Source organism: Nannobrachium achirus (assembly GCF_963921795.1).
Source record: "Nannobrachium achirus genome assembly, chromosome: 10".
NCBI lineage: Eukaryota > Metazoa > Chordata > Actinopteri > Myctophiformes > Myctophidae > Nannobrachium > Nannobrachium achirus.
The window spans coordinates 58,973,528-59,001,350 of record NC_137819.1 but is presented as its reverse complement, the minus strand read 5'-3'; the positions used below and the strand labels follow the sequence as shown (position 1 = coordinate 59,001,350).

The 27,823-nt window shown below is 43.8% G+C and overlaps 1 protein-coding gene across 1 annotated transcript in view; it reads left to right on the top strand.

The window, feature by feature from the left end:
- LOC308293195 (sodium bicarbonate cotransporter 3-like) overlaps nt 1-27,823 on the top strand; it is a 115,512-nt gene that overhangs the window by 48,060 nt on the left and 39,629 nt on the right. Inside the window, exons 4-8 of the mRNA XM_080735632.1 lie at nt 3,354-3,514; nt 11,348-11,536; nt 14,011-14,430; nt 24,017-24,135; nt 27,019-27,176. Coding sequence (XP_080591758.1) covers nt 3,354-3,514; nt 11,348-11,536; nt 14,011-14,430; nt 24,017-24,135; nt 27,019-27,176 — 1,047 coding nt within the window. The remainder of the gene's footprint in view (nt 1-3,353; nt 3,515-11,347; nt 11,537-14,010; nt 14,431-24,016; nt 24,136-27,018; nt 27,177-27,823) is intronic.

The window sequence follows — 27,823 nt, the reverse complement described above, 5'->3', positions numbered from 1 at the left end:
TATTAAGTAAGCAAGAGGCGAACATTTGTGAAAATAGCCAATCTACACGAGGCGTTGTGAGCATGTAGATCGGCTATTTTCACAATATTTATCTGCGGAACCGAGTCAAATAAAATGTAATACCTACAATTCCAAGTGCTTGTCAGGGTGGGGGTCCCCAGTTCAAATATGTTTATTTTGGAGGTCACAGCCTAAAAAGGTTTGAGAACCCCTGGTATAGAGCATTAACAAAATCATCCACCAGGGGCATTGACAACTCATTCTTATGCCTTCCTATCTAGCCAAGCTTTATAAACTATATATATTTTTTTAAAGAGAAAACTATATATATATATATATATATATTAGGGGTGTCTTCTAAAAATCGACGAATCGACGCGTCGTTTTAAGCCCCGGGAATCGACGCCAATTGTTTGAGTCGAAGCGAAAATATATATTTTTTTATATCACCAGTTATAGCCTACTACTGCCAGTACTGCGGTGCACTGCTGGACTGGTGTGGTGTCATGTACTTCCAATGAGAAGTAGCAATTGGCGAACAGTTATTTATTGTCTCGCACCAGCGTCGGGTTGAAAGTGAGACGGAACGGCCAGAACGGTTCAGAACCGCCGCTTCGTTAAAACATTCAGAGCCGGGACAGTGTTCCGTTAAGAGGAGGAAGCACGCTGTCAAAATCCCATATTAAATAACCTGCCACAGCACAAACGCGCGTCCACGAAGTAGTAAACAATCTTCTAAAGTCAAATTAACATACACAAGTGTAGGCTACAAGTTACATTTTCTAATTAAATCATTTTTCTAATTATCTGACTGGCTCTCCAGACAGCTTCAGCCTCACACTCCACCTGGTTGTCTCGCAATGAAATGGTCTGCATTTATACTATATTCAGTGTTCTACAATGTGCATTCACGTTCACCAATTCACATTCACACAGAGATGGGAAGTAACAAAGATACTGTAACAAAGTACTTTTTTCAGGTATCTGTACTTTACTCTGTACTTTTTACTTTTACCCGTTATATCTTAACTCAAGTATCTGTGCTTTCTACTCAGTACCTTCCCAAAACAGGCTCGTTACTTTAGTTTTAATGATTGACAACGATTGAAATAATTATAGACCTGGAAGATTGCGGGCTCTCGCTCGCTTCCTCTCTTCCTCACAAATACACGTTCTGTGGTAAGATTCCCAGACCCTGTTAAGGTGTCGCTGTTAAAATCGAAATAAAATCAGAAAATACGTTTTTCACACTTTTAGAGCATATCTGTAGGTGATAATATGGCCATACCTAACACTGGATGCCAAAAAAAGTGAACAATTCGAGTATTTGTGTATTATAATGAAACAATTAGAGCCCTAAGCCCAGCCCCTAAAACAGAAACGTCTTGCGTGATGACGAACGTCAAGAAAATGTATAATTCACGAGGTCAGAATGACATACTACAGTGTTTGTCAATTCACGAGGTCAGAATGACATACTACAGTGTTTGTCTGTGTGCCCATGGACACACCTGTTTGTTACTTTGTTTGCATACATGCGTGTGTGTGCTCTGCAGTTAAATTTAGCATGACATCATATTTTACATTGCAGCACATCACAAGCTTTGGACACAGCAACAGTATCATACTGTAGGTAGAGCACCTGCCATCAGTAGCCTACTTAACCACAGGAAGCCAGCTAGCGTCCCTATTCCAAGTAGAAGCACTCAACGTGTTGCAATTCGATGTATTGTGTAGGGGTGGATATTGGCAAGAATCTGGCGATGCAATACGTATCACGAAACTTGGGTCACGATGCAATAGTATCACTACATATTGCGAATCTTTGCGATACACTACTATAGTGATACTATCGCGATGAATCAGCTTTAAAAGCTGAAGACGCTGCTCTAATGTTGTTGTTTTCGTCGTTTGCAGCCATTTTCTCGAGAGACCTCACTCACTGAACCGTGGGAAGGAGAAGTAGCTACTATAGTAAAGCGAAATCTAGAGGCAGCGGGGTGTCAGGACCGGACTTCTACCATTGGTTCCTATACATGGGAACATATTTTATTTCTCTCAAAGTATCGCGATACTACGGCCTGAAGTATCGATACAGTATTGGCAAATAAACTATCGCGATGTAGGGCTGTCCTCGACGCAGGATTTATCAAGTCGATTCGAGTCGCGGGGGTTAATCCGACGCGTCGACGAATCGTTTATGTAAAAAAAAGAAAAAAAAGTGGTGCTTTAAGCTTTTAAACCACGTCAACGTAATACAATAAAACAGCAATATGTTTTAAGCCTTTAAAGTGAATTAGATCCATGAACTACCGTGCATATTGAGACATGATAGCGGTGGACACTGGACATTAATGACGATAAGATTGCGTCCAGCCGTGCGTAATTTGCCGTGCGTAATTGTGAATTGTGGAGCAGAGTAGAACAACGGAGGAGAGAATAATGCATCTCTTTGACAGCATGTCGTGTATTATTTCCACAAGTTGTATTTTCTCAGAGCACCGCTGCTGTATCAAAAGAGCTATGTTGCCGATCTGGTGCGAGATAATAAAAAGAAAACAGTTCGCCCGTCGCTATTCCTCAGCCTGAGTCCAACCACCACACACCCACGGCAGTGAAAGTGAAAGCGCATCGCGCTGGCTCTGCTGATTCTTTGGCCAGCTCTCAAGTAGAATAACAACACGTCGACGCATTTCCTTTCCAAGCGGTTAACTTCAAAATAAGAGCTCCCTGTTATATGATCAAGGCAACTTTCAAGTCACGTGAACTGATTTTATTTTTAAGTCTAGTTTACAAGTAGTAGGAAGTATGGACTCAATAAGAATTACATGACAGTCACAGTCCAGCGCTCTCATACCGCACCACAGTATACTGGTGTGATAAAAAAATTATATATTTTTGACGGCTCGACTCAAACAATTGGCGTCGATTCCGGGGGCTTAAAACGACGCGTCGATTCGTCGATTTTTAGAGGACAGGCCTATCGCGATGTATTGCCATATCGATTATATTGCCCACCCCTAGTATAGTGATAGACTGTTTTTGGTAAGTAGATTTGGTGTAGAGTAGTTCCCTCTACCCCAAATCTATTCAACAACAGAATTTGGTGAATCCCTGGGGCCCCCCATACTACAGTAGATCATCTAGTAACTAGAGAACTAATGTGTTAAATCCAGTCTGCTGGCATACATTATGAAAAACAGAATGAGCGTGTTAACACGGCTGGAGTCTTTTATGAGTTACAATACTATACTATAGTATTATGTATTAGTTATTTTACATTTTTGGAAGAATTATTCTCAAACGGATGTTTATCCCGTCCGTACCGCTTATACGTTTGTTTTTCCTCCCAGATGGTTGAAGTTTGAGGAGGATGTGGAGGACGGGGGAGAGCGGTGGAGTAAACCCTACGTGGCCACGCTGTCGCTGCACAGCCTGTTTGAGCTGCGGAGCTGCATCCTCAACGGTACCGTCATGCTGGACATGAGGGCCAACTGCATCGAGGACATCGCAGGTACAGGGTGTAAAAAAACACTGTAACTGAAAAAGTTTGAGCACCACTGACATAGAAACATAGAAGGATTTGTAGTATTCAAAGACTTGGACACATTTTCAAGATTTTTCAAAAATAGCAGATCTACAAGCTCGCAGCGCGGCACTTGGTGCCGCGCTGTGAGCTTCTATATCTGCTATTTTTCAATAGTTAAAGTACACTGGGGAGGGTGAAAGTGGGACTGAGTTACTAGGGCCCAAGGTGGGGGGGGGGGCCTAAATTACTTTAGCTATTGAAAAATAGGAGATATACAAGCTCGGTGCCGCGCTGCGAGCTTGTAGATCTGCTATTTTTGAAAAGTCGTGAAAATGCAATGCAATGCAAAATATATGTATTTCTTTAAGTGAACATTTGTGACTCAAATTTTGCGTCTGGGGGGGGGGGGGGGGGGGTCCCTGGAACTAAATATTTTGAGATGGGTGTCCCTGGTCAAATACATATCATTTTGGGGATCCTTCACATGAAAAAGTTAGCAGCTTGTAGATCTTGTATATCTGCTATTTTTCAATAGTTAAAGTACCCAGGGCCCAGAATGTGTTGCGACACCCCTGCGCAGGTACTAATTTAACCACAGATATTAACAGTCAGGTGTTTTTGTTGAAGTTTTTGCATAGGTTTGGTTTGGAGATGGGGGTCGAATCCAAGGTACATCTTCAGTCTAGTTAGTGTGGTTGCTATAGGCCAGGGGTCTTCAACGTTTTCAGGCCAAGGACCCCTTAGTTGAGAGAGAGATGAAGCAGGGACCCCCACAACCTGTTCATAGATTCCATGTAGTTTCATCTTTTGACAGCACAATCGTCAGTGTATTTTGGATTCATGTCAATTTGTGTTTTCAGATATTTAACCACTTGAGCCGTCAATACTTGTAAAACTTGACCTTTCGCTCCTTTTCCCCTCTACACCAAAGCTCTTTGCCAAAAATAGCTGATCTACAAGCGGTTGTAGATCTGCTGTTTTTGGCTAAAGTTCTCCGAATATGGACGCTAGGGATCAAGTGGTTAATATAAAAAAGGAGAAAAAAAGTTTCTATCACACAAAGATTTGGAGGACCCCCTGTAGCAACTCTGAGGACCCCCTAGGGGTCCCGGACCCCCTGTTGAAGACCCCTGCTATAGGCAACACACTATTGTTCTAGGTCCGAGAACTTTTATACCAGCTAAAGTGAACCTGTTTTTGGAGCGGTGAAAGCGCTCCCAATAGACAGGTATGTCTGTGGCTGGCTGGCTATGTGGCTGGCTGGCTGGCTGGCTGGCTGGCTGGGTATGTCTGTAGCCTGGCAATACCTTGAGTGGCCACACAAGTTAAAGGAGGGGCGCTGTTGTGCAGGCACAAACACAAACACACACACACACACACACACACACACAGATTCACCGCTCCACTTCGAACCGAGGTTTGATTTTTTGTTAACCTTTTAACTATTTTACTGCTAAACGAGCGCTCGTTTTTTTCCCCGCGTGTCCCCGGCGCCATAACAAGCGTTCGTTCTTTTCCCCGCCACAGCCTGTCTGAGCAGATGAGGGGTGGAGCGGGTGTGTACAGTAGCAGCAGCTCCCGTAACGCTCGACCGTTATCTTCAGCGCACAAAAACAATAATGACGGCGGGATCACTTCTTTGGTGGTTTTTCTCAGCCTGGATCTACTTTCTGAAAATTGATGCAAACCGAGGGGGAGGAGGATAATGGCTGCGCCCATTCTGTTGTGGACTTTTTCACCGCTCCGTGAGCGATGCAGCTTTATTTTACACAAGACCGCGGTAGGAAATAGTGGATGGCTATTTTTCTATAAATTCGCAAAGGTAAGCTACTTTGATGGCCGTGAGCAGACTGTAAACAACCTAAATGGCGGCAAAAGAGTTAACTCATTTGTAGCCGATCCCGAGTATACTCACGAAATATACTCGAGTATTTATAGTGCCGATCCCGAGTATACGCGCAATATTTACTGTATAGTAAAGCTGGCAAGGGCTACGTACCGTCCGTTGGAAAGTGCTGGCACGGGTGGACTCGCCGATTCATCATCATCGCGCATCCACGTGCACACAATAGTGATCCCTTAACATGGAAGCCAACGGTCTTTCTCATCTTTGATGTCCAAAAAACACTTTTGATGCCAAGGATGGCATTGGATTCTCGCTAAAATAGTTCAAGCTGAAAGGCATCTATCCGCCATTACTGTTTACGCTTTGGACGACAACACTTCCGGGTAAATCTCAAAAGGTCGTCAAGTAGGAATTGTGAGCGCAATCTACTTCCGGCCTTCAAAATAAGAGACTGGCCGCGGACGGAGCAGGCGAACGGCAGCTTGGACTTTTAACCCTTTCATGTCTGGAGCACTAAATGGGTTAACTGAAGTTATCTGGGTTGTAAGACCTGAAATCTTTGACAATATAATGTCCAATCAAACAGAATTGGTCATTCTTCATTTGACATGACAGTATATAATATAAATGGTAAGACAGAATTCATTTCCCAGTGGATTCCTCGTGACTTCAGTGCAATTTCCCAGAATTTCACCTTTTTATCTCACCTATTAAAATTGTCCCACCTCCGTCACCACTTTAGTCCAAAGCAAGATATCTTTGAAACTACTGGTCTGGATTGCCATGGAAAGTCCAGTGTACGTCCATGAACCATATTGATTTTGGTGACCCAGTGGCCTGTCCTCTTATCGTTACCTTTGGTCCAAAGTCTCCAGTTGCACACAAGACATTCCAAAATCCAATGCAGAGAATGCCAATGACACTTGAGCATGAACCCTGACCATTTCAACGCCCCCATGACCTTTCCTCTAGCGCGGTGGTTCTCAACCTTTTCAGGCCGCGACCCCCAAAATAATCATATTCTAACTGGGGACCCCTCCACCCTGACGAGCACTAAGAGTTGAGGCATTACATTTTGGATAACATGGTTATATTGTGAAAATAGGCGATCTACATGCTCACAACGCCTCGCAACGCGTCTGCCTCTAATATTTGACAATTTGGCCAATGTTTAATTTGTCATTTTAGAGGTATTAACTCATTTGCTGCCATTTTAACATTGCACTGTATGGCTTTACTGCCATTTTGTATAATGAATATTTTTTTTTATATTTAGATTTTTCCTAAATTCTGTGTTTGCACGACCATGTCATACATTACTGGAAATGGAAGAGGACAAGCTGTAGTTTCACGAAAAAAATATTATCTTGCATTTACGATGTACCATTCTATAGTTATAGCCATTTCAAAAACCTTGTTTTTTGATTTTCCGAGCTTGAAAATCAAATGAAAAGGAGTTATTTAAGTTTTTGTGAATGTTCTCTTTTCAAGGAAATAACTCACTTGATATCTGTCTTTATGGCTTCAGGCACTTATCAGATGAGTGTACTAGTGTAATAAGTGTAATTGTGTATAACTGGAATTGTGTAATAGTGCTGTAATAGGCCACATCTTGCCCTTAGGGCGTCTTACTTCACACAAAGAGAAATACGCTTTTTATATTGGACTGGCCCACGATGGTCTGCAGTACCTCCTCACACACACATGCACACACACGCACACGCACACGCACACACACACACACACACACACACACACACACACACACACACACACACACACACACTCACACTAACTATACTGTAGGCTATACACATACATGTACATAATAGCAGATCTATATATATATATATATAAATATATATTGCTAAGCAGGTGGGAATGGTACCCCCTCCAACTGTATTATGTTACCCATTTTCAAATGTTTTTATTTTATTTGTGACACTTGCTTTGGCGAGTACAAACCACTTGCGTTTTCTCATGTCAATAAAGCTCCACCGAATTGAATCTGTTGGGATCCGTTAGTGTGCAGTTGCAGTGGCGTCAGTTCAGAAAAAGGTAAGGTATGGCAACATGACATGTTGCCATACCTTAGCAACAGGCACAATGAAAAGTACATTTTATTATTTCCCCCTGTAGCCAAGGCATGGCAGCTGCATACCCCTGCCATACCCAATTGACGCCCCTGTACAGTTGCCATATGTAGTTGCTGATCAGGTCCGTTTCTATACCGGATGCGGAAACGTTTATGTATGTGATTGTGTAAATAACCGGATATTAGAACGGATCACAAGCATAGAGTTATTGATCACATCAAGAAGAACGCATTACAACATTACAATGCTGTGTGCGATACACATGCTGCAGCTGATCACACTCAGGGGGAGATGCAGGAGCGCCACGATGGATCGATATTCACTTTCTTTTCAGTCTGCACGTTGCGTGCAGGGAACGGGACACCGACACGGGAAGCACAGAAACTTTGGATGAAAACAAAGCAACTTACTTTCAATGAATCGTCGCGATTGCTTACTCCACTGTTCCCGGTGGGATCCATCTGTTAGCGTGCAGACACGGAGAAGACAAGGCTAACGCTCGACGAGGATGTCTTATAAGTTTTACCGACGCGAATAGAGATGTTGTTTGTGGTCAAATCAGCCTCCGGACACGACATGGTTGCTTGACCAGGAGTCCAGGACACGGGGGGGACATATACTCTGCCGCGAGCAGTGCCTTGTGATCGGGATGTAGTCGAGGGGACCCCCGCTGACGTGAGGTGAGGTGCAGATGTGTTATCTATTTGTTGTGATGGTTTATTTTGGTTCAGGCAGTCATGAGGCAGAGATGCTTCCAACTCTCTCTAGTTGGCTGCAAATCTGGACAATAGTGTGGTGTGTGGGGTTATGAAGCTGTGGGTTGTGGAGGCCCATAGCAGATTATGGTTTTTGAAGTGAAAATGTCACGGGATTTTGTTTGATTTATGAAGAACGGTCTCATCGAGCTGAACTGTTTAGTTGTTGCTATAGGCTAGGCTGGCTAGCCTCCGCTTGGGGGGCTTCCTACATGGTGCCATTCAGATTGACTTCTGGCAACACTTCCATTGTAGGGCAAGGGCATTGGTGTTGGAATGGGGGTGTGTGTGAATGGATGCATGTTGGAGTGAGGGAAAAAAAAAAAAAAAAAAAAAGAGCCTGGAAAAAAAAAGACGCATTCTGTGTGCTGGAGGCTGCAGCGGTTGCCAGCACTGTTCCTTCTCTGTTGATTTTATTGAGATTTATACATTTATTACACTCTTGTTTTCAAACACACTCACTTTGATGTGTGATATTTTGGTTTCCTTATAAGATAGAAGGCTAAAACTTTTTGAGGAGCTGTGGGAGAGTCTAATTTAGCATTACATAATTTAAAAGCACATTGGCGGGATTCACGGGCGTGGCAGGGACGTACAGCGGGATTTTTACGGGATTCACGGCCATCGCAGCAAATGAGTTAAAAAGTCCTCAAATTGTCACTTTTTGAAATGTGCAGAAACCCTCTATACACTTCATGTTGCTTTGTTTACTGTTGAGTGAGAAACAATGTTGCACATTAAGTTAATAATTTGGGGACCCCACAAAAAGAATTTGGCGACCACTCACTAGGAGTTGTGAGACACCTTTAAAAATAAAAGTACATTAAAGTACAAACATATAAAAACAGTTACACATTTAAAAAAGAATCAAGCAATACAAAATAAAAATACAAATTCAAATACACAGTAAACTAAATAAACAGTGGGGCGGTTGGTTTATGGACCGGTACTTAGAAAAGCGAATCTTCTTTTTTTTTTGGCAGGCTTTGGTACATTCGATTGCACAGTAAGTCTACTTGCCAGCCCATTGAGCCCCATTGTGAACCCGGACATATTGAGTACACCAAGGTTTTATGTTATAAATGTTGAGTAAGGGTCCCCAGCATGTAGAAACTGCCGGATGCTAACTTGCATATGTTGAGCAATTTTCATAATTTGCATAATTAGCTTTAATTAGCATAATCCCCTATAATAATGGATATTATGTCAAAAACTGATTGGCTGATTTGAACTATATTGGAGTGGTTTTGGGGGTTATTGAGGATGCTGAATCCATTTTCTAAATTCAAAATGGCCGTTTTAAACCGGAAATGGCCTTATAACAACTTAAAGTGGGGTGATTTTGATACTTTCTTATGTTGTATATGGCCATTTCCGGTTTAAAAAGGCCATTTTGAATTTAGAAAATGTCAGAAATGGATTCAGCATTCTCAATAACCCCCAAAACCACTCCAATATTGTTCAAATCAGCCAATCAGTTTTTGACATATTATCCATTATTATAGGGGATTGTGCTAATTAAAGCTAATTATGCAAATTACAAAAAATGCTCAACATATGCAAGTTAGCATCCGGCAGTTTCTAAATGCTGGGAACCCATACTCAACATTTCTAACATAAAACCTTGGTGTACTCAATATGCCAGGGTTCAGATTCTGGCAAGTGGACTTCAGTGTTTACCATCTAAATAAGCTTCAACAAACTAGTTCACATGAACGATATCGATGTAACTAAGATATTCGATTGGGTACATATATTTTAAATGGGCAGAATTACAATTAAAATACATTTTATGTTGAGGGCGAGCCTAGTCACTGGTCAGTGCGAGTCACCCAAGATGCACTGCTCTCTCTCTCTGCCCTCTGCCTGTTTCAGAGGATTGAACTAATATAATTAAAACATGTATTTTTGGGGGAAAACCCCTGTTTTGCAATGTAGCTACTGTACTTTTTTGTTCCTTTTTTATTAACTCATCCAGAGCCCAGGACATTAACGGATTAGGGGGTCCAGAGTGCCCCCTCCCGGCCCCATTAACGGCCATTGTCTTATTTTGAAGGCCAGAAGTCTAGACCGGAAGTACTTCCGGTCTGACGTCATCGGATCCTGCGACGGAACCGATCATTGTTTACGTGGTGCCATGCTGGATTGCATAGGAGCGTTTATACATGTGTTTTATAAGCGAGCATCTGCCTCCATCTTCGCTTCTAAAGTGTTGTTTTGAGATAATGGACATTAAAGATGAGATCGGCCGTCCACCTCAATGTTATGGGATGACTATTGTGTGCTCGTGGAGCCGTGATGATGACAAATCAGCGCGGATTTCGTCTCCGGAGCGTCGGCCATTGTACTAGGTATTTTTACTCGCCGTTACAGTAATATATTACTTTTCGCGCGACATCACGCATTCGGCACTATACGTACTCTAGTACTTATCGCGTGACATCACGCGAAAGGCACTAGATGAGTTAATATCACGTAGAATAGATGTTTTTCTTGTGGTACTTTAAATAGCAATAATGAGGCTATGAAAAATCTTTTTTTCCCATTCACTTCCATTATCAAAATAGTCTTCCCTGGCTTTTTTTGTCCCACCTAGTAACAGAGCGACATGGGGTGGGATTTGACAAAGGGTGAATAGGACATGTATGTATGTATGAATGTGTCCGCATGCCTGCTGTACACTGACTTGTAGGGCTGTCACAATTATTACATAATCGTCTAATCGCAATTATTTGACATAATCACAATTATTTTGTGATAATCGTCATAATCGTTTACATGTTGAAAGATGTTTATATATGTTCAAACATTTAAAAAATAGTGGAAATAGCAGATCTACAAGCTCACAACGCGTCGCATCGCGATGTTCTTTTTAAAGTGTAAAGTTGTGAAATATGTCCTTCATTTCTTTGTGTATTTAGGTTACGTGTCATATCTGCCATGTGCAATTTCAAAGCCTACAAGCCAAACAGAAATGTAATTGTCAACGACAGATACACAATTAAATCGTTAATCGCAATTATTTGGGAGGCAATTAATCGTCATGTAAAATGTCATAATTGTGACAGCCCTACTGACTTGTGGCCTATGCGTGCGTGTCCTCCTCTGTGTTGTGACCCAGACATGCTGATCGACAGCATGGTGGCCTCGGGCCAGCTGCAGGAGGACCAGAGGGACAAGGTGAGGGAGGCCATGCTGAAGAGGCACCACCACCAGAACGAGAGGAAGCTGAGCAACCGCATCCCTCTGGTGCGCTCCATCGCTGACATAGGCAAGAAACACTCTGACCCCCTGTTGCTTGACAGAAACGGTGAGACCCCCGCGATGCACTCGCATTTCTTTTCTTCCAATCGGCCCCTCTCTCTCCCCCCCTTCGACCCGGGGAGACGCCGGGTCCTCAAAAGTCCACTGTTTGAAATCCCCCCCCCCCCCCCCCTCCACCAACAACAGCGTAGAAGCGTTAGAAGGTAAAAAAAAAAAATAGATTGTTAATATAGAAGAAGAAATCCGGGTGCTCGTTAATTGCACGGGCATGGACTACGGTATATCTGGCCTGGCTGACAGCTAATAATACCTCCAACCTTTATGGTATGGCCGAGTGGTGTGCTTTTGCATTCTGGCGGCGGTGAAAATAGCAGATCTACAAGGTCACGATGCATTGCATGGCAAAGTGTTGTGAGCTTGTAGATCGCCTTTTTCGGACGCTATTTTCAGTTTAACCACTTAAACCCCAGCATCCTTGTAGGGAAGGCTTTCGTAGAAAATAGCCGATCGACAACTTGTCGGTTGGCTATTTTCGGTGAAAGCTTTCCCCACAATAACAGGAAACGGAAAAGACATGACTAGTATAGAACTTTTTAGGCCGTGACCCCCAAAATAAACATATTTGAACTGGGGACCCCCCACACCCTGACAAACACTTGGAATTGTAGGTATTACATTTAGCGTTACTCGGTTCCATAGATAAATATTGCAAAAATAGCCTAACTACATGCATTGTGAGCTTGTAGATCGGCTATTTTCACAATGTTCGCCTCTTTCTTACTTAATATTTGCCAGTTTGGTATTAAAATAATCTTGAAAGTACTTAAATTGTCACATTATATATGTGCAGAAGATACCCTGTACACACTTGTATCTGGGGACCCCACTAAATAATTTGGGGGCCCCACTTGGGGTCCCGACCCCAAGCTTGAGAATCACTGCCCTATACCACATACACAGCCATTTACAATATGCTTGTGCGCCTATACTGCCAGGAATATTATTAATTTCCAAGTTATGAGTACAGAAACCCAGCAGGCATAATTATGATTGCAGACTGTAGTACACGTACTATACCACTAGAGAGTGCCCAACGATTAGGTCTTCCAGGCTGGACCATGGGCTGGACCAGCCTGGACCATAATGGCCGCCTATGGGCGCCGCCATTAGGGGCCGGTCCGGGCGAACGGGAGCGATCCTGGACGCCGTGCACGTCGTGTGCACGCCGTGTACAATCGTTTTTGCTCCTGGGTGACCACTCTGTCAGCCCAGCCACTTTTTTCCGAATGAAAATCCATCTAAATATGGTAAAGTTTGATAAAGAAACGTTAGCTTTCCATGCTAAAAAAAGGCCTATGCTATGTTATGGGCAAACGATTTCCGGGTTACGTCATCGATGATGACATTTCCATCGCAAAATCATTCTTTAGACTGAAATGAAGCTAGAAAGGTCAGTTTTTGATCTAAAAATTTCAAAAAAATACCAAAAAAATCAGAAAATCATCAGCAAGGCGACGTTTGGCGATCTGGCTGCCTCATACCCCCCCAAAATGGCGATTTTTGGCGATTTGGCTGTGAAGCAGATACTATACACCCATATGGGGTTTAAGTGGTTAAAAATAAATTAATCTCACAATGTAGGGGCCGCACTCAGAGGCTATGGCTATTTTAGGGGGTCCTTGGTGTGGAAAAGTATGGGAACCCCTGCTATAAGTTGTTGTGTGTGACTGTGTATCTCTTCCATCTGGGCATGGCTCCATTGTTGTCTTGTTGATACTGTGAGCAGTTGAGCTTTTTTAAATCCTCTGTGTGCCCAGCCTGGGGTTATGTGAGTGAATGGACATGGCTTTGACCCTTGCTGTGCCCGTGGTCTTTCTCCACAGGTGCAGGGTTTGAATTTTTTTGCACCATTTTAACCTTGAAATGTAAATGTGGAAAAGGTAAAACCTCCAGTTTATCCATGTTGTCTTGGCGTCACAGTGAATAATCATACTTTTTAGGCTGGACTGTGTGCTCACAGCCTCCCACAGTGTTACTTCTGACTCATTTGTTTGTTTGCAATTCGATGAACTGAGTTTGTTCTAACTCTGCATGCAAGTCTCTTTCAAATCCCGGTCGCAGTGTGTGATTGGCTGGCGTGCGGTTGAACTGGACAAGCTGATTGGCCCTCGTGGGCCTTCTCAACTTCCCCCCCTCACACACACCTCTCTCTCCCACTGAACCACGCTACTCTCTCGTCCTGTCCAGTCTTGCACACAACCCATCACCCCCTCACTTCTCTCTCTCTCTCTCTCTCTCTCTCTCTCTCTCTCTCTCTCTCTCTCTCTCTCTCTCTCTCTCTCTCTAACTGCACTCTTCTGTCCTCCTCCGCCCCTTCTGTCTGCCTTCCCCACCTGAAACCATCTCCCGGATATGCTTCTACCTCATTATGTTGTTCCCTTCTTCTCCATCCCCTCCTCCTCTCCCCCCTCGCTCCTCCCTCTCTCTCTCTCTCGCCTTTACCATTGTCTCCTCTATTAGGAGAGGGCCTGTCCTCTTCTCGTCTGTCTCTCCACAAGCCGGGGCCGGCGTCCTCCTCCGTCTCCAACCTGTCTGAGAGGCGCGAGTCCCGGGTCTCTATGCTCCTCGGGCACCTCCTGCCCTCCTCCTCCTCCTCCGCAGCAACAGCAGCGGGGTCTGGCCACGTCCCTTCCCTCCTCGCCACTCCCCAAAATACTCCCCCTTCCTTCCGCCGCTCTTCGAAGACCCCGCCGCCCCAGGCCATCCCGGAGGTGGTGGTGTCTCCGCCCGAGGACGACGACGACGGAGACGGTACGGAGGGCGAGGAGGCGGCTGCGGCTGCGGCGGCGGCGGCTGCTAGCACGTTTCGGCTGGACAGACAGGCGTCGTCCACGGACTCCCACGGCCACCAGCTGCTGCCGTTAGAAGGCAAATATCTGTGTAGCCCGGCAGTGTGAGTCACGGCTTGACCGGAGAACACTAGCACTATAGCATGCTGGCTGTGGTCCCCCCTCCCTCCCTCCCTCCCGCTGCTACGTCAACCACCGCGGCCACCACCCACAACCCCAACCCAGCCACCATCACGTCATTAAAGGGCAGGGCTTTAGAGGCACTGTCCTTTTGGACAAGTACATTTCCCATTCACTTGTCCGGGCACAAAAGTCACTTGTCCGGATAAAAAAAACAAGACATTTCACAAGAATTTAGTCAGACATTGAAATAGAATAAATAATAAAAGGACTGTTAACTACCTCCACCCTCCACTCCATAGTATCGCCAGTCCATTGTCTGCATAAAGCACAAAGCTGCCAGGAGTGTAACAGAAAAAGTTAAACCAAGAGCCACTTGTCCAATGGACAAGTCCATTTTTAATGAACTTGTCCGGAAGGATTTATTACTTGTCCCAGACAACAGGACAAGCCTTAATGTCAAGCCCTGTTAAAGGGCGACGTCACCGAGGTTCAACCTTGTACTTCCCGACATGTTCTGGGTAAAACCCGTCGTTTGGGGAAGTGTTTGGGAATTTTCAAGCCTTCTTGCCACAGAATGACAGGATTCGACTTGCAAATCGCCAAAGTTGCCCTTTAATGACACAGCAAGGTTCACTCACTGACTCTACCGGCTCTCCTCTCTCTCTTTAGTCTCGCATGGCCAGGACGATCAGAGATCTCCGCCTACCGATACGTCTAAAGAGAAATCTAAATTCAATGTAGGGGCTGGAAACTAAAGTCTTCTCTTTCATTCTGCAATGCACTTCATTTGGAAATGCCCAAAATGGTTTCCACCTGTGTTTAGCCCCACGTTGAATTGAGATGTCACTAGATGAGAGACTACTCTCTCTCTCTCACTGTCTCACACCTCGTTCTTCACCTCATCACCTCTCCCTCTGTCTATCTGTCCTATCTGTCTGTCTCCCTCTAATATTCTTGTGTGGTGCCATAACTTTAATTCAGTGGTGGGAAAATCAATACTCTAATGTTGAAATACTCTGTTACAACAAGTAAAAGTCCGGAATTCAACATTATTTGAGTAGAATTATAGGCATCAACGTGTGTACAAAAGTAGAAAGTACTTATTATGCAGTCCCATTTTACATGTTTTCACATTTTATAAAATGTATAAGAATCTTTTGAAAATAGCAGATCTATAAGCTCACAATGCATCGCATCGCGGCACATTGTGAGCTTGTAGATCGGTTGTTTTCAACTGGCCGAAATGTATATAAGGCTGAAGTGGTTCACGTAGGTTTTGTAATGACAATCAGTCTACAAAGTAACTAGTATCTAAAGTTTATCAAATAAAATAATGTAGTGGAGTGAAAGTACAATATTTGCCTCTGAGATTTAGTGGAGTAGAAGTAAAAGTACTGAAAATTGGAAATACTCCAGTAAAGTAAAAGGTACCTCAAAATTTATCCTGAGTACAGTACATGAGTAAATGCACTTTGTTACGTTACACCACTGCTTCAATTGCCTCTGTCTGTACTTATCTTTTCCTCTCTCTCTCTCCCTCGCTCTCTCTCTCACACTCTCTCTCTCACACTCAAATCCTCTTGGCATCATAATCTTTCATCTTCCTGTCCATCTCACTCTCATCTCCTCCCAGCTCTCTGTTCAACACTTAAATGCCTTGGCGTGGAGTGGATCTGTCTGTCCATATTGTGCGCTCTCTCTCACTGTGTGGCTGCATGGATCTCTCGTTCCATCTCGTGTTTGTCCAGTGTCCCGCACTCTCTCTCACCCGCTCTTCTCTGTGCTGAGAAGGTGTATGTACCATCTAATTGTCCCTCCTATATGTATATATATTATATACTTCATGTGCTTCATATTTGTTTTTGGTTCAGAGTGCGATTATAGAAAGCAGCCGCTGTGTGCCAAATTGCTGGAGGTCCTGTGTTCTATAAAAGGCTTGGCTCTGTGCACCGTGTTGAATGCATGCTGACGTAGAACTACGCCATCCTTTTTGTTCTTTTACACTCACACCTTTCTTTTGGGGGGGGGGGGGGGGGTATTTTTAGTGTCCATATTCCTTCCTCCTCCTCAATTCCTAAGTGTATAATCACACACACACACACACACACACACACAGTCAACCAGTGGCGTCAGTTCAGCAAAAGCTAGGGTATGGCAAAGATGGGAGTCCTCATGGAAAATAGGCATTACATTTGTATAACACAGTTCTATTGTGAAAATAGCAGATCTACATGCTCACAACGCCTCGCGCTGCGAGGCGTTGTGAGCATGTAGATCGGCTATTTTCACAATGTCTGAAAATAGTTTTTATAGTTTTTTCAGTTTTTTACACAGGTTTCTTCTACGGTTTCTTGGGCTGGATATGGCAGCCTGGTACGGTTGTTCAAGTGCAGCTAAACTTGGCATGTTAGTAAACGTGCCACAATTAACAATAATGCATTGCACCTGTGCAGCTGACCCGCAGAACCTGGGAATATACCATTCTGCCAAGCTGGGAAGAATACAAGTCTGGAGAATATAATCATAATACCTTGTTAACTCATTTAGTGCTCCTGAAATTAACGGATTAAAATGTACAGCGTGCCTCCCGCAGGCTGCATCCACGACCGTTGTCTTATTTTGAAGGCTAGAAGTCCATAGCGTAAACACTTCCGGTTTGACGTCATCACGTCATTCACCGGAATCGCTCGTCATCAACATACTGTTGTGTAATGGCGGATCGGTGCTTTTCAACATGCGTTATATAAGCGAGAATCTACTGCCATCCTCCCTTTAAAAGTGTTGTTTTGAGATAATGGACATTAAATATGAGATTCCCCGTCTGCCTCAATGTTATGGGATTACTATTTTGTGCTCGTGGATCCGTGATGATGATGAATCGGCGAGGGCGATCGTCTCAGGACCTTCCGCCAGTCTACAGGGTAGGAGAACCGCCGTTACAGTAATAGAGTACTTTTCGCGAGTATACTCGGGATCGGCACCATGTGCCACTCGAGTATTTTTCCCGAGTATTCTCGGGATCGGCGCTAATTGAGTTAAAGTGACCATTTTGATACATTTTGCATTTGTAGTTATTTTACTGTAATCTAACAACATAATAACCAGCACAGATAGACAAAGAGACATTCATGGATTTATATTTAAAAGTAACTTTTATTTCCCCCCCCCCTGGACCCCCAGGGTATGGCAGCTGCATACCCCTGCCATACCCAATTGACGCCCCTGCAGTCAACAGACTCCTCCCCCTTCCGCTAAGAGTCTAGCGAGGGTAACGTGTGTGCCAGGCTAAATATAATCCCTGTAGGAGGGGGGTTGTGTTGGTATGTACTACCACCATCACATACAGTCACTTTGTGTTCCTGTTTCCAATGCCATGCCTCTGTCTGTTATTTATGTGTGTGTGCGTGCGTGCGTGTAGGGCTGTCACGATTATGACATTTTACATGACGATTAATTGTCACTCAAATAATTGCGATTAACGATTGAATTGTGTTTTTGTCGTTGACAATTACATTTCTGCTTTTAAGTTGCACATGGTAGATATGACACATAATTACTGACATATTTGACAACTTTATACTTAAAAAGAACATTGATAGTGGAAATAGCCGATCTACAAGCTCACATTGCGACGCGTTGTGAGCTTGTAGATCTGCTATTTCCACTATTTTTGACCTCATTTAAATATATGAACATTTTTCAACATGGAAACGATTATGACGATTATGAAAAATAATCACGGTTATGTCCAAAAATCACGATTAGACGGTTATGTAATAATTTATGACAGCCCTATGTGTGTGCGTGCGTGTGTGCTCGCAGAGAATGTTAGAGAGGCCGGGGCTGAAATGTCTAAAAGGGCCTTTTGGTGAAAATATCAAAAGTATAGCAACGCGGAGGTCGTCGGCTATTTTCGGGGCTTGATGCCACACTGAACTAAGCATACACAGAGAGGGTAATTCTTTCAACATATGAACTTGGACAAGGCAATTCTCTTGAATGCTGCCTTCAGGTATGTTATGGCATGGAAAGGGGGGCATTGTAAAAAAACTGCATTCATGGTCTGGAGAGGGCACTTTTTACAGACGGGTAAAAGGGCGTGTGCGTGCGTGCGTGTGTGTGTCGTAGGTGTGCATAATATGTGCTCGCGGAGGGGGGGCTGCCGCAATTGAATGTTGGGTCATGGGAACCAGAGACTGTTGAGCTAGAGGAGAAAGCTAAAGGTTGGGGTGGTCTTATAATAGATAAGGGCCTCTGTTATTCTAGATACATGCGCGGCGTGCGGGCACACACAAACAATATCCCATGACATAGTGCCTCGGCGATAACGTGCCGCAGCGCCGGAGGGTAACTTTCTTTTATTATCCGTTAGGCACTTATCAAAATATGACAGCTACAGGGTACATAGTCATTGTTACGAGCATTTGTCCCTCTCCTAGTATTAGTGTCCCACTTTAGGTTGGAGCTTTTAGTTGGCTCCCCTTTGTATTCCACTTTATACTGTAGATGGCATCTACACTAAAAGAGCAAAGGGCATCATGCTCTTTGCCACCACGGGTTAGGGACCAGGGTTAATATCTCTCGCCCACAGCTGCACAATAAACCAGCTCTGTGACAGCATATTAGACAGAGATGTGGCAGGATCAGTGAGCCATGAAATGCCTCCCACATGTATCACATACTGTACAAGACGCCTGATGATGAATGTCATATTCTAGCCTCCTTCTGGTTGCCAGTGATTGAAGGCAGATGATTCTGTGCGTGCAATTTGCCATTGCTTTTCTCAAATGGGGGTACGTGTATCCCTAGGGTTACACGGGGGTACTGCAGGGGGTACGTGAGGAAAAAAAACTAGAACATGTGAATATGTATTTTACTGTTGTGGTTAATGATAAAACATTGACAGAGATGGTGTGGAGCTGCTCATCTGTACACTTCTAAACCAAATTACATCAATTACTTGACTAGTAGTAACTGTTATTGAATAGATGGAAAGCAGTGTTTATTTGCCATTATGCTGTTTTATTTTGAACGTATCCACAACTTTCCAACATCACATCGTGCACTGCGCAGAAGGCGAGCGTCATTTCCGGTGTCGCAGCCGAGTGTAATCTACAAGCTCACAACGGTTGCATCTGTGACGTGACGTGAACTTCTATGTCTGCTGTTAACCGAAAGTGTCCCACAAATAATGCTACAGTAAAGTCTTGCGGAAACAGGTGGATTGGCATTGGAACTGGACTTTTGAAGTGAATTTTGCTGCAGTCAAGGGAAGGGGGTACTTGGCTTTGGAAATCAGTGTAAGGGGGTACTGCAGCCAAAAAAGATTGAGAACCACTGGCTTATAGCATATCTGAGCTACAGTGGGGAGAGGGCATTGCTGCTGAACAGTTTATATTTACATTTACACTTGTTGGCGGGTTGGAGGGAGGGTACAGCAAGGGTACAGCAAGCAGTCGACAGTACACTGCCTTCTTGTGTCTTGTGCACATATTTACTGTAGGTGTGCTTTATGGGTTCAGTGAACATCACTTAATTAAACCACTACTCTAAGCTCTTTGTGACTTATCCCCCTAGCTGTGTGTGTTCAAATGGATGTATTTAACGGATGTGTGTACACTGTATATATAAACCTGATAATCCCTAGTCACTCCATACACTGGAGGGCCTGCCGAGAACTGTAACTGACGTCACGGGGACATAACAGCCCATACAAGGAGATGTGCACATGTGTCGTGTTTGCACCGTTCACTTTTGTTTGCACTGTTATTACTGAGGCGTTTTACTAGTAGGCCTATATATAAATACCAAATTTGGAATCTTATTTCATAGATGATTGACGTCAAAGGTGGGCCACATTAAGTCCAAGACACACATTGAAGCCATAACATGTGGACTTATACACTTGAAACATTTTTCTTATTCATGTTTTTATTACATTTAAAAAAGAAATGTTAACAAACAGAACTATATTCAGAAGAAAATGAATGGCAACAAAATGGACGAAGGAAAAAGAAATGGAAAAATAGGGAAGATCTTTTTGTGAATGAATGAATGAATTATTATTTTTCTTGTCAAAAGACCCATCCCTTACGGGATTATAAGACACCAAAACGTAAATAAACAATACCTCATTCACTTCCTGAAGACAGAAACTGCACAAAAACGATATACATACTGTGTATATATATATAGTATACGTAATATATATAGTAGGGCAGGTTACCCTAGAAATGTGGTGCTGACCAGACAAACCAAACATCTCATACACCTACAGAGCCATGTTCTTTTACTAATTCACAATGACATTGAGTAAAGGGGGATATTAGAATACGGAAGGTCTAAGGACGCACTCAGACTCCACCTTTCGACGCCGCCTCTTTTAATAAGGCCGCTGTGGGCGAACATTCCACGGTTTAATCTTGCTGAATGATGTACGGTGGCAGGATGCGACCTGCGATAATCCCTCCCTTATTCTGGCAGGCTTAGGGAGGAATGTGAGCAATGGTGTTCGTGATCAGCGGCCACGGCTTCCCCCCGCTGTCCTCTGGCGGCGTGGAGGGAGGGGGTCACGCCAGGGCACCAGTCAGCCCTGTGTGTCAAACTGACACGCAGGGCTGTCGCGTCCATGACGTTCTTATTGTCATACAAGTAGGGCTGTCACAATTATTACATAATCGTCTAATCGCAATTATTTGACATAATCGCAAATATTTTTGTCATAATCGTCATAATCGTGAATGTTGACAAACGTTCATACATTTACAAACATTTTCAGAAATGGTGGAAATAGCAGATCTACAAGCTCACAACGCGTCGCATCACTATCAATTTTCTTTTTTATGTAGAAAGTTGTCAAATATGTCAGTAATTGTCTTTGTATATTTAGGTTATGTGTCATATCTGCCATGTGCAACTTAAAGCCTAAAGCCGAACAGAAATGTAATTGTCAACGACAAAAACACAATTAAATCGTTAATCACAATTATTTGAGTGACAATTAATCGTCATGTAAAATGTCATATCGTGACAGCCCTACATATAAGTTATTGCGATGACCGATTTTAATTGTGGTTTTAAGCGTTGGACATTGGAACACAGTTTTCTTTTTTTTTTTTCTAATCCAAATAAATCATGTACTATGGCTAAAACATGGCATATCTAATACATGTCAAACAATTTTGTTTTGAAATTGTGGAAATGACAAAAGACTTGAATATACAGATGAATATATTCAAATGAAAGGAAACGGTTCAGGAAAATTATTTGCGATTATTATGTAATAAATTGTGACCGGCTTACTGACACGCTGGTGGAGACTGGGGAAGATGGCCTTTATTTAGGACTTGGAATTGAGGGGAACGGAAATGGGAGTATGAAGCTGTATTGAATCGGTTTTGATAGTGGATTAGAAACGTGATGTTGATCTGTTTGGACAACGGCTGCATTTGAAAACATGGCCGGCAGCCCAGTAGTGCTCTGCAGTGACTGACGGGGTCGGACAGCAGAGGTAAGAGTTAACTGTGCTAAGGGAATGCACATGGTGGTGACGTACGCACATGTGAACAAGGGTGACACGGGAAAGTCTCGGTCTGCGTCTAAAAAAAGCTGTTCTTGTTGATAGCTCTGGCCTGAGGACAATCAGCCTGTAGAATGTTGTTGATCGGTTTATGTCTTGAGGAGTCGCATACAGGAGGGTACCTGTGTAGTTACACTGGAGCCTTTTCCCACCAAAAGAACCTTGGTTCAAGAACCAGTGCCGTTCAATTTTCTTGGAACCTTATTGGTTCGTTCTTGCGAACTGGCCGCGAACCGGCTTGCGTTTCCACCAGATTGAACCATGATTGAACCAATGGAACCAAGGATTGTGTGGTTCCCGTTCCGAACCAACTTTTACGGTTCTGAACCAACTCTGGTTCTCGGTGGAAAAGCTCACCTCTGGTTCATCCCATAGGCTGCAGAAAGAACCCGAACCAGTTCTTTGCCGGTGGAAAAGCACCACTGAGTTATGAAGACGATAGTTTAATTTTGAATTGTCATCTTAATTGCCACAAAGTTATTGGTGGAAAAACGTTCGAACCTGTTAGAAGGAACATACTCTAGAATTGCAGAGCGGAGCGAGGTCGCCTCAAACATCATCTCATTTCATCTCCTGAAGTGCTAGCGTTTCCCGTCTCCTTTATGGCCGTGTGTTGAAGTGGGAGATCTTCAATGCTCGTCTCCGCCGGAGGCTTGAAGGAGCTTGGTTGTGTCTTATCAACACCTTCCTTCACCTTCGTCTCCGGGATGACAATGATGACACAAGCCAAGCTGCTTTGACATCAGCAGTTGAATGTTTTAATAGTGTTCATAGTTTTTCAGAGATTTAGAAAACTGGTGGTGATTGTTTTTACTGCCCCATTAAAAGACAACTTTGTTTTTTACAACAAGGGTTCATATTTTAGATTCATTTTAGAGTCATTTAGAGAGAAGAAAAGATGAGTGTTAACTCATTAAAAGCCTCAGACATTAACGGATTATAATATCCAGAGTGCCTCCCACCCCCCCCCATTCACGGCCGTTCTCTTATTTTGTCTTATTTTGAAGGCCACCGGAAGTACTTCCGGTCTGACGTCATCGTATCCTTCGACTGAACCGATCATTGTTTATGTGGAGCCATGCTGGATCGGCTCGTAGCGTTTATACATGTGTTTTATAAGCGAGCATCTGCCTCCATCTTCGCTTCTAAAGTGTAGTTTTGAGATAATGGACATTAAAGATGAGGCGGCCCGTCCACCTCAATGTTATGGGATGACTATTGTGTGCTCGTGGAGCCGTGATGATGACAAATCAGCGCGGATTTCGTCTCCGGAGCGTCGGCCATTGTACTAGGTATTTTTACTCGCCGTTACAGTAATATATTACTTTTCCCGCGACATCGCGTGGATGGCACTATAGATACTCTATTACTTTTCCCGCGACATCGCGGGGTTGGCTTTTAATGAGTTAAAATGTTTGAATTTCTGTCGTTTTAGTGATTTTAACGATTTTGATTTGCATTCATGCCCCCAGGTTGGGGGCATGAATGCAAGTGGCTAAATATGTATTTTTAGACACAATAAGCCCATTCCCAAGATGCCCCTCAATCTATCATTGGCAGATGTGACTTATGGGGGCTGGTGTTAAAGTAACAAATAAATTGCCGGCTTATTGTGTCTAGAAAGACATATTTAGCCACTTGTATGCATGCCCCCACCCACTGAAATCAAATACTAAAATCACTAAAACAACAGAAGGCAGTAAATGAAAACATTGTAACGCTCTTTTCTTTTCTCTAATTGCAATCTAAAATATGAACCCTTGTTGTAAAAAAAAAACAAAGTTGTCCTTTAAAACAAAATGATGATGTAAAATCTCCTGTTGAACCTCAAAGCCATCTTCAGCAGGTGCTTTTGTGTCCCTCTGTTTTTTTCCAGAAGCAGAAGTCTGACTATTTATTTTACTTTTCTCTCTCTCCTCTCATTCTCTTCCACCGGTTCCTCATCATCATCCCCCCTGGGTCTCGTCCATATCAGGGCCTCTGGTGTCCCCTAACTCCTCTGTCCCCAACAACCTGGACGCCAGCAAGTCATCGGAGAGGAGGCCTTCCAAAGTAGGGGTCAGTAGAGAAAGCAGCAGTGTCGACTTGAGCAAGGTAACCTAACCCTGGTACTGAGCACAGAGACAACCCATCATGGCAGGCCGCTACCATGACTCCATTGTTTGTCCCTCATGTTTCCTGGACTGATTGGCTAGTTACAGTATCTGGGTGTATGGATGGAATGGATCCAGCGGTCAGTGGTCCAAGTTGGTAAACCAGCACCAAACCCCCCCCAGCCCCTTACCTTTTATTTGAGTAATTATGATACCTTTTAATAGCTATGAAGGAACTGAAAATGTGTCCATACTTAACCATTTTTAAGCACAGGTGTCCCTATTCTGACCATTTCATATTAGGCGAACATTTGACAAAAATACTAGGCAAACATTTAGCAGAAATAGCCTATCTGCAAGCTCACAGCGCTTCTGAATGTGACATGAGTTGTAGATCAGATTTTTAGTTTTTGCTATTTGACGCATGTTAAAGCAGTGGTTCTCAAAGTGGATTCCAGGGACTCTGTGGGTTCTTTTAGGAGGGTCTAAATTGACCCATACAAGTCTGTAACTCTTGACAGTATACACTGTCAGAGTTAAGGGGAGACCTTGAAATGTGAAAGTTTGAGAAACACTGCGTTAAAGTATATAGTGTTTTAAGTGATTACGTTTCCACTGATCACAGCATTAGTAATTGCTGCAGATGGTGGGAAGGGCTGAGTATCGGTCCCTATAGGATCCTGTAACGCCTCCACATGACATGGCTGAGAACCGTCGTGTCATTTCACGATAACCCCTACCCTGAAATAAAAGCACTGTGTAGGCATAAGCAGCCCAGTTATCAGCCTAAAAGCGGCTTTCACGTGGGCCAAGAAACACGCTCTAAAATGTACGACGAGTCGGAAGATGAAAGAGAAGGATAAAAGGCGGAGGGGGTAGAGATTAGTCGCTGTCTACAGCTCTGCATTTAGCATCTCGTATCATAGGTTTAGCGGACCGGCTCATACTGGAAAAACAATTAAACTAAAATATACATCAAAAATACGTACTATATCGTCACTGTCGGGCAGAAACCTCATACCTCCAAGTTTCAAATTTGTATGTTTTTTCAATAAGTAAAGCCCTGCTTCATCAGACAAGGCCATCTCACAAAAGAAGTGAAAACAGCAGATCTACAAGCACACAACGTCTCGCCGTGCGAGGCGTTGTGTGCTTGTAGATCGGCTATTTTCACTATTTTAAAACATTTTTAAAATGATAAATACTAAACAAACGTTTTGGACATACAAGGTTTCCGCCCGACAATGACGATATATATATTTGAAACATGAACATTTTCGTTTTCTGTTCGGGTTCAGTGGGCCTGACAGAAAGATGGCCATTCTTTGCTCAGTACTTGGTAGTTGTGTACGTAGCTACTAACGTCTTTAGTGCTGCTGGGGGGCTTCTGCTCTCATCCCCCCAGCATCCCCTATAGCTCTGGTGCATCACTCTTCATCAGCACTGTCACCCCCTCTTTCCATGCTCTCTGTCTCTCTTTCATGCGCTCTTATTTTCACCTCCTTTGTTCCCTCTGTAGAATTCAGTCCCGGCTTTTTCCCTTGTTTATCTCGGAAGTCCCTTCCCCTGTGGAACTCTCTCTAGTCGCTGTGTCAGTTTTCCCTCTTGTGTATAGGGCATAGAAGTGGGCGTGGTTTACTGATGCCACAAAAATATCTGCCATTCATTTATCCTATAGAGATTTATACCAGTAAGAGATAAGCGACCGTCACGTCGCATACACAAACTTTAGAAGGCAATGGTAGCCAATCAGGAGGGAATATGGGAAATGGGACAGATCCATGTTGATGACATGACTGTAGAGATGCTGTGTACCGCTTTGCGTGATTTTAGACCAAAATCTGTAGGAGCTGTGTCCAAAAATGTGATCCTGTGAAAAACACAATTGAATATTTTATCGTATGCTATACTACATTCAATATATATATATTTTTTCTTTTGTGGTTTTCAATGGTTTTTTTTTGTTTGTTTTTTACAGAATCAAAGGTTTTATGGTCTTGATTCACCAGGATCCTGGGTGACTTGATTCTAGGCTTAAAATAATTTATACAAATATTTTTATGAATCTTAATAGGAAAGATGAAAGGCCAGTTTCTCAGAGGCACCTGTGAACCCACGTCCACCTATATGCCCTATTGTCCCTGTCACTGCCATGCCTTACTGTTGGTCTGGGGAGGACATGGTCTCCTTCAATACACAGTTGGAGTTGCCAGTCGCCTCTTTTCACCTGACAGTGAAAGGTTTCCCCAGGAGGGTATAAAGTTATGTAAAGAGGAACACACTTTCCCTCCCAGTTCACTCCCTGCGAAACAGACACCTCAAACAACCAGTAGGAGTCACTATTGCAGCGACAGAATGCTTCCTTGCCGGCTTCCCACCGGTGAACAGTAGTGTTCTTTGCAATGCCCGGCCGAGCCGGAGGCACCGCTGAGGAATCGAACCCCTAGTCTCCACGGTGGTGGGCAGCCACCTTACCCCTGTGTTATGCAGACGCGAGGAGTGAATTAGAGTTATTCTAAAAAGTTCACGCCCCTCGGGGCTTGGGAGCTTTTGGCTACGCACCCTTCGGACTGCGTGGAGGTGCCAAAAGTCGGGTGTGTGAAGATTTACGATTCTGTCCCTATCGGGACGTAACTCGTACGGCGCTGAGTTGGATAAAGTGGACTTTGCAACGCTCGACACGGCGACTCGCTCGCTTTAGCTCCCTCGGCGGCGTCTCGCGTGGATCAAGTCCGCTTGAGGCGGCGCACCTCCGTCGTCTCCACCATCCAAAAGCTCCCAAGCCGCGAGGGTTGTGAACCTTTTACGATAACCTCCTCGCTGCGCAGACGCCCGCTTGTATGAATTTCAAGCGGATATTTCTTGCTCTGGGGGGTGTTTTCAGGTGGACATGAACTTCATGAAGAAGATCCCGCCGGGTGCGGAGGCGTCCAACGTCCTGGTGGGGGAGGTGGACTTCCTGGAGAAGCCCATCATCGCCTTTGTACGTCTGTCCCCGGCTGTTCTCATCACGGGCCTCACCGAGGTCCCCGTGCCCACCAGGTACAACACGCTCACTCAGCTCCACAGTCACATAGCAGCCGTCTGTACAAACAATTACACTGACTTAGAACTGGATGACAAGGGGCATGGTAGAGCAGTGGTTCTCAACCTTTTCAGGCCGCGACCCCCAAAATAATCACATTTCAACTGGGGACCCCCCCCCACCCTGACGAGCACTAAGAGTTGAGGCAGTATACATTTTGTATAACACGGTTCTATTGTGAAAATAGCAGATCTACATTCTCACAACGCCTCGCGTTGTGAGCATGTAGAGGCATTGTGTGAGGCATTGTGAGCATGTAGATCTGCTATTTTCACAATTCCTGCCTCTAATATTTGACAATTTGGCCAATGTTTAAAGGTGATACACCATGAAATTTCACTTTTCCTATTTTTAAAACCTTTTTTTGGGGTCCCACTAGCCCCTTCTATCCTCACAAAGTCCCATTTCAGACCGTTTTGTCTTTCTCTGGTTTTGGGAAGGTGGAGGATTAAAATGTCCAGAGTGCCTCTCGCTGGCTCCATAAACGGCCAGTCTCTTATTTTGAAGGCCAGAAGTCCATAGCTTAAACACTTCCGGTTTGACGTCATCGCGTCATTTACAGGAAGCGGTCATCGTCCACATGGGTGTTGTGTAATGGCGGAAC